We start from the raw sequence: 13,716 nt of genomic DNA on the forward strand, positions 1-13,716 counted from the left end.
AACAAATCAGCAATAAATCTAGCAAAGAATCCAGTGGCTCATGGTAGAAGCAAACACATTGAGACCAAGTTTCACTTCTTAAGGGATCAAGTAGAAAAGAACATCCTAAGATTAGAATTCTGTCAATCCAAAGATCAATTGGCAGACTTGTTAACTAAACCTTTGAAGAAGATAGACTTTGAGAATCAAAGAGCTCTCTTGGGAATAATTAGTATAGAAAGCATGAATTAAGGGGGAATGTTGATTTTGTAATAGATTGATATGTAATTCATAGCTTTTGTATAAGTTGGTTTAGTTAGTTGTGATCCTTGCTAAAAATAGAATTCATAACAACCAAGTTGGTTATGAGTTTCTATAAATAGAAGGAATCAAGTTTGATGTAATTGCAACTTGAATTCATTGAATAACAAGAGAATCTTCTTCCTTAATCTCCTTTCTGAATTCTAATTCTTCTCCTAACCTCATCATCATCTTCTTCACTCGTTTTCATTCATTCTTCTTCTGTTTCTTGCTCTGCAAGTAATGCAGAACAGAAACCAATCTGGTTTCTAATTCCAACACTTGTCTAGCTTCTTGTTATTATTTGTTTTCCTACTATTTGTCTGAAAAACTTGTATAAGGGTTTCATCTGTTTCTTTGATAGAGTTCTCGGGAGGTATTATCAAGAATGAAAATGCTAATGGTAGGAACCAAGTGAGAATATATGTTAATATTAAAAAAAGGCAAAAAATTATTAGTGATAAAATAAACGATTTCTTCTCTGTTGTCTTTCAACCTCATCAGTTTATATACTCACACCACGTAAAATTAGGGAACTATTAGAGTTGTTGTGGGCCTTATAGGTTGACCCAACTGATTAATAACAATACATAAAATTAAAATGTTAATTCATAATATAATTTGATAACTATGTGGGTTAATTCTTATGAGCTTTTAATTTGTAGATAATTTAAATCAAATATTGTAGTTGGGTCTATCATTAGGCTATGACTTTATAGCATCATATGATGTTATAGAGGTTTGGTCATGGTTGTGGATTAAAAGCTTAGGGGTTATTACCTTTACCTTCTCATATTGGTGTTAGGATGTATTCCAATGTTGACCTTATTATGTAATATGTATCCATCAATTTATGGTTTATCCTTATTCCCTATAATTTGGTTTGCTTATGAAAAAGAGGAATGTGATTTGTTTTGCTTATGGAAAAGAGAGAGAAAAAAAAGGAAATGTGCATGTTGTGTGTATAGCTATTATTGCGCTTTTATTATAGGGTTGTATCATTTTATTAATTGAGCTTATACCTATATTTAATATTCTACTTCACACTTCTCTTCTAATAATATATATATAAATGAGGGATCTATTTACACGCAAGTTAAGTTACACTAGTTATACTCTCATTCATTTTCTTAGATTCAAGGGCCAAATGAGTGAGTGCAATAAGTGATAAGAGAGAAAAAATAAATCTTAAATAACTTTTAAGTCTCGCCCATTTGGTCTGTTGGATCTAAGAAAATGAATGACTGAGATTTAGTGTAACTAGTGTAAATTAACTTGGGTGTAAACAGTTTACACCGACTAAATGAGTGAGAGAAATAAATGATGAAAGAGAAAATGAGAAATCTTAAATAACTTTTAAATTTCACATATTTGGTCCATTGAATTTAAGAAAATGAATTATTGTGATTGAGTCTAATTAGTGTAACTTAAATTGGGTGTAAACGGACCCCTCCTCATATGTATATATATGAGGGGATCAGTTTACACCTCATTTGAGTTACACCAATTACACTAAATCTTATCCCTCTATTTTTTTTTAAATCCAATGGCCTATATTATAACTTAAAAACCACCAATACCTCTCTCATCACCTTTTCATTTACTCACTTCTATTTTTTATCTCCTAATCCTATTTTCTCTACCACTCTCACCACCGTGAAAAATAAATCCAACCTATCATTCCTAAACTTTATATTCCTCCATTGTCAAATATTGTTGCAGCTCATATGCTAAACCCTCACGCCCATATGCACAAAGAGAACCACACAACTAATAACCCCAATTGACCTGACCCTACCATTGGTGGTTATTCAATTAGTTTTTTTTTTGGAATAAGGGTATTGCTATTTTGTTGTTAAGGTTGATGTGCTTCATATTTTCTTTTTCGTTTTTCATCACAAGTAGCTGGTATTATTATGCAAGAAATAATGTTGGGTCTCTACATTTTAAGAAGTGATGGAAGCTATATGAAGTACAAATTCCCAAATTGCTAAATCCAACCTATCATTCCCAACAAATTTCTATTCCTCCATTGTCAAACCTAAAATAACCTATCATTCCAAATCCAACTCATCCCTCCATTAGTAGTGCAGGTGAATAGCATTCCCAAATCTAGTGTTCTTCATTCTAAATTGGAGAAGACTCACTCATGCCATTGTCATCATCGTGAAAATTGAGTATGGAGAGTGACCCCATTTCAGATAATAGTCAAGTAACTCATTCTGACTTACCTAATATGATACAATCTTCTACTATTGAAAAACTCAATGTTAACCCTCATATTGGTGGAATGGAATTTGATTCTCTACAACAAGTTGAAGAATTTTATATCACATTTTCTAAGACAAAAGGTTTTGGGATTCGTACTCGTTCTAGAAAAGATAATTATTGTATTTTTGTGTGTGTTCGAGAAGGTGAACATAAGGTGAAGAATGAAAAAATGAAGATGATATGGTGATAGTTAAGAAAAAGTGTTCAACTATACGTATGGGATGTAAAGATTCACTCTCTATGTCAAAGGATGAGAAACGAGGCATATGGACTATAAAATATTTTGATAATAACCATAATCATGTTATGGCTAGTCCCAAGAGTGTGTCTTACTTGAAGTGTCATAGAAAAATGAATGTTGTTGCAAGAAATCTTGTTGAAAAGTTTAGTGAAGAAGGTTTGCCTACAGGAAAGGTTGCTGCAATGTTTAATGGTAGTGATTTAGCTTTTTCCAATAGAGATGGTTGGAATCATATGAGAAATTTTTTAATGAAAAATTTGGAAGTTGGAGATGCACAAGTTGTTTACAATTATTGCAGGCAAAAACATGCCTAAGATTCTGATTTTTTCTATCAAATACAATTTGATGATGATGGTAGAATGGTAAACCTTTTCTGGGTGGATGCTAGATCAAGATTAGCTTATCAAAAATTTGGGGATGTTATTACGTATGATACCACTTACAAAACTAACAAATACAGCATGACGTTTGCCCTATTTACTGGATTAAACCACCATCTCCAATCAATTTATTTGGTTGTGCATTATTGCAGGATGAATCTGAGATCTCTTTTATATGGTTATTTGAAACATGGATTAAAGCAATGAATGGAAATAAGGTAGTGTCTATAATAACTGATCAAGATATAGCCAATGGAGGTTTTGTGGCTAAGGTATTTCTAGAAGCTCGTCATCATCCATGCTTGTGGCACATAATGAATAAGTCCCCTACAAAACTTGCACACATATATCAGAAGAATTCAACTTTCAAGCGTGATATGAAGAGGTGTATTCAAGACTCTCCAACAATTAAGGATTTTGAAGATGATTGGAAACGTATAATGGATAAATATGAATTGGATAACAATGATTGAATTATAAAGTTGTTTGAAATTAGGGAGTCATGGATCCCAATTTATAATAGAAGTACTTTCTTTGCGGGGATGAATACTACACAAAGAAGTGAAAGCATCAACTCTTTTTTTGACTCCTTTGTTGATGCAACCATAACATTACAAGAATTCATAGTGAAATATGAGAAAGAACTTGATAACAGATATAAGGAAGAAAGAAGAGAAGACTTTGAGTCTAGGCACAAATCACACATTTTGAATATTGGTTCAAAAGTTGAGGAGCATGTTGCATAAGTCTATACTAGAAATGCGTTTGGGAAGTTTCATAATGAGCTTGCAAGTGTTAGCCAATTCACAAAGGAGAGAATTGAGAAAGATGACTCACAATGTAAGTATCGAGTAAGTAATTGTTTTAATGCTCGAGATCATTCATTGTCGATGTAAACTTAGATTCAAAGAATGCTACATGTGGCTGTCAACTTTATGAATTTATGGGGAATACTATGTAGGCATATTTTGGTGATTTTTCAAGCAAAAAATATTATTTAAATCCCTAGTAAGTATATTTTGCAGCGTTGGACAAAAGAAGGTAATAAATATGTTAGTGTTGGTGACATTGATATTCAAAATCGTGAAGCATATATTTTGAGAAGTATGCATGTGCAAAATCAATTTTAAGAAATTTCTGATTTAGCTAAATTATCGGAACATGCATACAAGTTTATTATCGTAGAACTTGATCGCATTTATAGCATCGCTGCTGCAGTAGTAAAAGAAGCGTCTAATGTTATTGAAACTTTTCTAGAGTCAAGCCAACCTAATTTACTGTCTAACACATTGCATGAGTTTTCAAGTTTCAGCATAAAGTATTCAAATATTTTACAAACAAAGGGTAGAAAGAAGGATTCTAGCAAAACAGTTCAAGAAGGAAGGTTTAAAAGTGGTCTTGAATTATCGATAAATAAGTCAATAATTAAGAAGAGAAGATGTCAATTTTGTGGAGAACAAGGTCACTATCAATCAACATGCAAACAAAAGAAATTTAATGTAACATTTTTTTTGCTTTATGTTATATATATTTTTATATGAGTTCATTGTTTTATCAAAAGATATTTATTTTTATTATTGGTGATAGTAACAGGTGTAGAACGAAGCTGGAGCTCCTCAAATGATTAAGTTGAAACTAATTTTTGCATTTGGAAGCTCTAGAGTTGCTCACAAAAGGGAGCAAGTGTTTTGTTAGATTGATAGGTGGTCAATAGATTAAGTGGTTTGTTAGATTAAAATTTATAGTAGAACTCCAAGGAACAAGTACAACATGTATTTTGATTTGATGATTGTTGAAATTATAGTACATTTTTATAAAATTATCACTTTCATATGTTTTTAGCATTGTAATAATTCAGTTACTTTGATACTAATCAAGATATACATTTAGCTGCAGTGCACTTGTTTACATTTAGGTGCAGGACACTTGTTTAAATTTAGGTGCAGTGCACTTGTTTATATTTAGCTGCATGGCACTTGTTTACATTTAGGTGCAGGGCACTTCTTTTCACTTTGGCTATGCTAGCAGCATTACTTCATTAACAAAAACCATTCATGCAGATGACCTTTCATTTTTCTAAAAATTTCCTAGTAATAGTGTTGTGATTCTATGTAACTGGTTTTGGAAACAATAACCATACAAACAGTTTTGGAAAAAATACACAAGCAATGGATAAAATGTACAAGTAATAGTGTTTGTGAGTTGTGATTCTATGTAATTGGTTTTTGGTAATTAGTAGAAGTGTTGTAAATTGTGTAGCTTCTATCATCAAAATATTTGTTCATGTTTAATAAAACTATATCTTTCTAGCTTGTAAGTTCTAGAGAAGAATGAATATTGATCATGCCCTTTAAAATGAACATCAACTAGTTAGTCTGATATCGTACATCAACTCAACACAAAAGTATAGGAAAACATTTGTTGTTTTATATTTATAAGGATTGTAGGAGGTATAACAAGGCTCATAATACACTTTATAGAGTAAAATTCATCTTAAAATAAGTATTCTAAACTTTCATTTGATGATCAGCAACATTTTCCTAAACAACTACCACATATACTATGAATTTATCAGTACACATATCCCTTCCACAAAATGTGTGTATTCAAATGTGAAAAAGATTTTGCCACCAATGAACTATTGCAAGTGAATCCTCTTAAGATGTATCTCTGCCAATAAGAACAATGTAAAAAGAATGCATAATAAGCATATAATTCTAACTACTTTGTTCATAATGCATAATGTAGAAACCCAACATTATTCTTCTATGGCTTTGCAAGTGAACGCATAATAAGCATATATTATCCCCAGTGGCTTTATTGTGCTTCATATAGCTTCCATCACTTCTTAAAATGCAAAGACCCAACATTATTTCTAGCATAATAATTCCAGCTACTTGTGATGAAAAATTAAAAAGAAAATATGAAGCACATCAACCTTAACAGAAAAATAGCAATGCCCTTATTCCAAAAAAATAATAATTGAATAACCACCAATGGTAGGGTTGGGTCAATTTGGGTTATTAGCTGTGTGGTTCTCTTTATGCATATGGGTGTGAATGTTTAGCATATGAGCTACACCAAGTTTTGATAATGGAGGAATAGAAAGTTTGGGAATGATAAGTTGGATTTATTTTTCATGGTGGTGAGAGTGGTAGAGCAAATAGGATTAGGAGATAAAAAATAAAAGTGGGTAAATGAAAGGGTGATGAGAGAGGTATTAGTGGTTTTTAAGTTATAATATAGACCGTTGGATTTAAAAAAAATGGAGGGATAAGATTTAGTAATTGGTTTGACTCAATGAGGTATAAACCGATCTCCCGTGTATATATATATATATATATATATAAAAGGATGTATTTGTTTACACCCAAGTTAAGTTACACTAATTACACACAATCTCATCCATTGATTTTCTTAAATCCAACGAACCAAATGAGTGAAATCTAAAAAGCCATATAAGATTCAGATTCTTCTCTCTCATCATTTATTTCACTTAATCATTTGGTCTGCTAGATTTAAATGAGATACGAAAAAAGTAAAAAATAGTAAGTCTCAGTGAGATTTTTAGAATTTGTATTATTATATTTTTTTTTTGATAAGCAAAGTTTATTAAAATCAGCACAAGGGGTGCTAACCTAATACAAAGAAAGATCAAACATTGATCTTTTTAGTAGTTAAAGTAATACAAGCTTTAGAGTCATTACACCAATTAGCACAAACTAAAGATGTTGGAGCTATCTTAGTCAGAAACCATCTCCAAAATCTAGCTTGGAACAAATCCAGAATATGCACATAACTAACAGCCTTTCGTGAGAAGATTAAATCATTCCTCATTATCCAAATAGACCACACAACAGCAAACCAAAATATTTTCCATAATTGTGAACCTTTTGCATTAGTAAATATTAACTTGTGCAAATTCCAACAATCTAATAATGAGCTTGGTATCGATGAGGAAACCTGAAGCCAAGAGTAAAATCCTTTCCAAACAGATTCATCATGATTCAAGCAAATGGCACACTTCACATCTTCGACCCTTTGAATAATTTGTCTCTTAAATAATTCTACCTTTGAGGGGAGTCTACATATAAAATGAGTTTCCAAACAAAGCAAGATATTTTCGAAGGAACACAATTAATCCAACAGTTTTTTAGAATGTTACCTAAAGGCAAGATACCATTATCCACTTGGATGAGATAAGCTGATTTGACAATATAATGCCGAGATGCATCTAGGTTCCACTTCCACCTATCCACAACGTCCTTCTGACAAGAGCGCGGATGAATCAAATCATACAAGTTCCTAACCAGTATTTCTTCTCTTTCAAACAAACTACATCTTCATTTAACCTCCCAAGACTAGACGTCATTATTCCAAACACCACACTCATCCACAGTTTCCCTTTCATTCGAAGCTAAAGAGAAAAGTCTAAGAAATAGATCTTTTAAACTCTGATTCCCCACCCAAATATCCAACCAGAAAAGAGTTTGAGTATCAACTACTAAGACCCTCCAAACATTCTCATCAAACTAGTTCTCGTGATCCCCATGAACGGAACCAATTTTACAAAGATCTTTCCACCACCTGGAGTCTGCATTAGAGGCTGCAGAAAAAACATCACCTCCATATTTGGATTCAACCACCTTGACCCAAAAAGCATCCTTCTCATGAAGTTACGCCATATCCACTTTTCTAACAAAGAATCATTAAAAGTAGATAAGTCTCTGACTTCCAATCTAGCAAGGGATTTAGGCTTACAAACCTCCAACTAAGAAACCCACGCAATATCTTTACCACCTCTCTTGTTCCCCCAAAGAAATTTCCTTTGCAAACTAGCAAGCTTAGTCAAAACGTCTTTTGGGGCTTTGAAGAGAGATAATAAATAAGTAGGAATGTTGCAAAGAACAGAATTTAGAAGAACCAATCGACCTCGAAAAGATATGTGTTTACACTTCCAAGATGCAAGTCTTATTGAAACCATGTCAATTATGCTTTGCCAAGTTGTCATCCTCCTTGGATTCGCCCCAACCAGAACCCTAAGGTAAAGAAAAGGAACAGTTTCAAATTTTCAAGCTAGGAAATTTGCTGATGCTGAAGTAAAGGAATCAGGCAGTGCAATAACAAATAGGGAGCTTTTCTGTGCATTTATCTTTAACCCCGAAGCTAATTAAGAATATCTTAGAATACTCTTTATACACCACAAGTTTTGGATCATAGGCTTGCATACTAGAATTGTGTCATCCACAAATTGAAGATCACAGACTTCCACCCTTAATCTACCAATCTTATAACCCTCAAACAACCCCACAGTCCTAGCTTGTCGAACCAGACCAGCAAAACCTTATGCAACCATAAGGAAAAGAAAAGGTGCCATAGGATCGCCTTGTCTAATACCTTTTGAAATAGAGAATTGATCTGAAGGATATCCATTAATCAACACAGACATCGAAGTAGAAGAGAGATAAACACTTATCCATTTTCTCCATTTAATAAAGAAAAACCAAATCTAGAAAGCATATAATCAAGAAAGCTCCAATTAACAGAATCATAAGCTTTCTCAAAATCCACCTTGAACAAAAGGCATCCATCCTTAATCTTCTTGGCTGAATGAATGGTTGTTAGATATTTATATAACGACAAGTGTATTGTATCGCGCAAGTAATAAAATCTGGTAAAGTACCGGGATATCGTCCTCAGGGAGCGGAGTGAATTTATACTAATTCCTATAAGAATCAATTGAGCAACTATGTACAAGATTTGGTTGGTAAATTTGCATTGGTTTTGGGAAATAATAACTTGAGTAAACGATTTTAGATAATAAAACAAAATGGTTGGGATCGAAACTCATCATTCTTTCCCTTTATACATCCATGGATTCAATTCTTAATAACTTGTGAAGTTACTGAATTTGCTGCACATTATCATAAATCAATTACATCAGTCCCCTGATTGTAACATTCTTAAGTAATCACTCAACTTCCAATTCCTCAAATAATTGTATGACTAACTAGCATTAAACTCAAATGTAAAAGCAATTCCTACATCATTGTCCATCCCTAGATCAATTATGTAGGAAGAAAGACAATTCAGATCTAGTATCAAGTTTAACTTCCCAGTTAAACTTGAACCTTTAATCGTGAATTCAGTAGCTAATTGAAATCATGCAACAAATATGGAACAAACTTTCCAAAATCAAATAACATTAATATAGAATTGAATCCAGGAATACAAAAGTTAAGAAGATTACATTTCAATTCCCAACTACGAAGAACTAGCCACTCATTCTCGCTATTACAACGCTTAAATCATGAACTAATACAAAGAAAGTGTGTAATAGAATCGTTTCCACGATTTCTATCTTCTTCTCTCTCTATTTCGTGCCAGATTTATTTCCTAAAATGAGTGAATGCCTCCTTTCCATTCTGAAACCGCTACTTCTACTTCCAACTTCCATGCTCTCGCCCAAGCTAAAGATTCTCGCTTGGGCGAGGATCCAAGATATTCCCAGGCTTGAGCACCTCACTTAGGCGAGGTGTCCTTCGCTTGAGCAAAGATCAACAGAAGCAATTGGTGAATTGTCGCTTGGGCGAGAGTCCTTCGCTTGAGCGAGAGGCGTCATGTATTTTGGTGCTTTTTCTTTATTTGTCGCTCGAGCGACCCTTTCCTCGCCCGCTTGCCATGTTCAGGGTCTTCACCTTCTTCTTTTTTCTCTCCTCTTTTCTCTATTTCTTAACCTGAAATAACAACAACACCATAAATTCCTAAGTAGAGCTACATTACTAAGTTATCAGGAATTATACACAATTATAACATAAATGCATACTAAGTGCCCCACAAATTATATACAATTTTACTCCAATTTGGCACTTAACAAACTCCCCCCAACCTAGAATCTTGCTTGTCCAAACTGAATAGAAGGAATAACTACTCAATTAGATCAAAGGAATTCTCTCATGCTTACAGCTAAAGTATTTCGCTCAATTCTTTGCTGGATCCATTTAATTTGAATTTGCCTTTCATTTCAGTCAAGCCATGTACACAGGTTCAACTATGGATCTGAAGGACTTAACATTGGGTTGTAATGAGGTTGGGCTACAAAGAACTTGGTTTTTCTTGGATACAAAAAGGAGGGCAAATCATTAGTGCATAAGAATACTTCCTTCTATTGTTCACTTTTAATTCCATTTTCAAGATTTCTGTACCACCCCACACTTTCACTATCAATCCTTGTGATTTTCCTTCTTCAATTGACTCTTATATTTTGAATTTTCACTCTTTTTTTTTGTTTTTGGCAAGATTTACATTTTGTTGCCTCATGTTCATGTGCTTGAAGAAGGAGTCACATTCCAACTCAGATGTACATCCACATTGTATACCCAACATGACACTTATCATTCATATGCACTAACAATCTGTCTCCAAAGGTGTGGAAATTGATGTATGTCATTGAAGTTTAGGTGCATGATTTTTCAAACAAAATTTTCATTTTAGCTCAAGGGGCTACAAAAATAGGTTATCGATTAATACGGGTTGGCTTTCTGGCTGTAGATTAACTATCCTAGACTAGGCCTTAGTCATCTCCACGATATTCCCTACTTAATGACAACAAAAAATTAGGCAAAATTAATTAATGCAATTCCAGCAAAATCACTCATGTGTATAGATATCTTCTCTCACCAAGTTAAGGTCATATTCCTTTGATTAACTGCTCATTATTCAACCTATTCGGTCTGTGTCTGAATCACATTCACACCCCGAAACAATTGAATTCCGAACACTAATCAATCACAATCACAGAGTCACAACTATTCTTAACATGTTTCTAGCAAGCATACTTGGATAGCATAAACACATTTAACCAGATTTTGATTTCATTCACTACACTTGTTACCTAGCTTGAGCCACACATACAAAACACATGGTACACAAACACACAATACACATACTACTACCTACCTCCTAAACATGCAACCTAGACATACAGCTCTAACCTAAACATGCGTCCTACACATACATAATCACGTAAACAACAAAAATACAGAAAAACCAGGTCTTTGATTATTATTTTTGCAGCCAGCTTGATGCTCATGGGGCCATAACATCATCCTCATCATTATTATCTCCATCTCCACCTCTGTCATCATCCTCCGCCTCGCCAACATTCTCAGCATCGGTTCCAGCATATTCCGAAGCTTTTGCCCCCTCCGGAAAGTTAGGCATGACCCCAGGCCAAGGAAATTGTTGAGTGAAAGTATCCGTGGACCCCAAAATTGGTTTCCCAGACTCAAGAACTGAAATGCAAAAAACAGTCCTTGTTGTTGAAAGACCTGTCCTTGTCTCAACATCTCGTTTTGAAGTGCGAGATGCTCATTTTGCAAGCTCAGGTGCGTATTCTGCAAGCTCAAGCGATGAAAGTGCTCCTGAAGTGAGAGATCTAGAGCTGGTGGTTGTGAATTAGAACCTTGACCTTGTTGGGGATCAGATGCAGTTATGAATAATGTATTGCATGGTGATCGGGGGTTTAATTTTTTCAGTTTGATTCACTTGAACCCCTTGTTGGGCGCAGAGTTTAGTGATCAAGGATGTATATCCCAAAGAGCCTTTCTTGCCCGCACGAACCACAGTGTGGAACCTCTCCTGTGCTATGACTCCAGCCACATCAATTGTCATGCCTCGCAAGATAGCAAACACCAGATAACACACAACCAGGGGCATAAAGGAAACGTGGCTGTTAGGTTGAACATTATGCAGTACAAAAATCATCCACGCCTGAGCTAGCTGGGTCATATACTTTCTGTAGATACGAAGAGGTTGTCCATCATTATTGCAGCTATATGATTGCCCAAGCACACATAATAACGCGGCAGTGTTGCCTGGAGTGAACTCTTGGTCAGCAAGTGCATGGTAAAATTCACACATAACCCCCCTCCCGAGCCTCAAACGGGTTATTCAGCAAGGTGTTGATTGTATCCCGATCAAAAAGGATGGTCTTTCCCCTCACCCAGGATTTGTTGACAAACTCCTCCCCATCCAATGGGTACGCATTAGCATAGAATTTGCGCACCACCTCAGGGTCAAACTTGTCATGTGGCTTGGCCACGACACCCCACTTCAGCACATTTAGGGATGTCATGAAAGCAGGGTATTCACTTGCTTCCATTTGCACTTTTCTTTCAGGGACAAAAATCCAATTAAGGAGCAAGTTGTATCGTTCCTGTTTTCCCTTATTCCTGAACTTAGAACGATCGAACTCCATTGGGGGTTGTGAACTCGATGCACCTCTTAGTTTCTTTGGGGGAGGGGGTTGCTTGTTGCCAACTGTTTTCTTTCTCCTGCAAGACATCAAAAAACATGTATATACTCAGTAATCCGCAGCCACATGATGTATACACTATCCAAGATACTATGTCATCCTTGTAGTGTGCACACAACAACACACATGGAATCACTTCGGAATGGAAGTTCCGAAGTTTCACAGGTTACCCCTTGGAATCCATGATTGTTGTAATTTGAAAATGCATAACACCAATACAGACTAACAATGATATAACTGAGAAAAATGGAGAAACAAAAAGGAGAAAAGTATACTTACAGTTGTCCGCTCATGATGCTACTAGTGAATGTGTGCTTCTTAGATGATGATGATGATGATGATATGCAAGAATTTGGAGAGGAAACACTAATTGCTCTTCTTTGTTGGATAATGGGGTGAGAGGGAATGAACCCTAACCCCTTTTTTGTCCATTTTAAAGAACCAATTCGTGTCCACTCGCCCGGGGGAGGTATTCTCGCTTGGGCGAGCACAATGATAACTGACTCTTGAGTTCTCGCTTGGGCGAGGTAACTCTCGCCTAAGCGAAAAATTCAGAATTGCCCACCTGTTCTCCTCGCCTGAGCGAGGAATTGTCGCTTGAGCGACGAGAAACAGTAGCTAAAATTTTTTTGTGTCGCTTGAGCGAGAAATCCAAGTCTGTAAATTGGATGTTCTCGCCTGAGCGAGGAGATCTTTTCTCTGACTCTTTTTTATTTTTTTTTATTTCAAAAGATAAAATGAGAATAAAATGAAAGGAGACTGGATTGCCTTCCAGGTAGCGCTTCTTTAACGTCACTAGCTTGACGCCTGTTCTTTTAAGCTTCTGAAAGATGGATGACCGTGGTGAGCCGCTCGACGTCACCACCCAGGTAAGGCTTTAATCTTTGACCATTAACTATCCAACTCCGCTGAGAGGCTGGATCTTGCAATTCGATTGCACCGTGTGACTTGACTTCTTTGATTAGAAATGGTCCTGACCATTTAGACTTCAAATTGCCCGGAAAGAGTTTCATCCGGGAATTGAACAGCAAAACAGTTTGACCCACCCGAAAATCTTATTTTCTGATCTTCCGGTCATGATACAGCTTGACCTTTTCCTTATACAATTTGGAAGACTCATAAGCACTGAGTCTCATCTCGTCCAATTGTTGAAGTTGCAACTTCCTATGATCACTTGCTGCCTTTGCATCCAGATTGAAGAACTTTAAGGCCCAGAATGCATTATGCTC

General features: G+C 35.2%; 1 protein-coding gene across 1 annotated transcript in view; it reads left to right on the forward strand.

Annotated features, from left to right (window-relative positions):
• The window catches only part of LOC109363293, a 7,149-nt gene extending 3,505 nt beyond the window's left edge, over positions 1-3,644 (forward strand). Inside the window, exons 6-7 of the mRNA XM_019609547.1 lie at positions 621-693; positions 3,324-3,644. Coding sequence (XP_019465092.1) covers positions 621-693; positions 3,324-3,644 — 394 coding nt within the window. The remainder of the gene's footprint in view (positions 1-620; positions 694-3,323) is intronic.

Source organism: Lupinus angustifolius, chromosome LG01 (genome assembly GCF_001865875.1).
Source record: "Lupinus angustifolius cultivar Tanjil chromosome LG01, LupAngTanjil_v1.0, whole genome shotgun sequence".
NCBI lineage: Eukaryota > Viridiplantae > Streptophyta > Magnoliopsida > Fabales > Fabaceae > Lupinus > Lupinus angustifolius.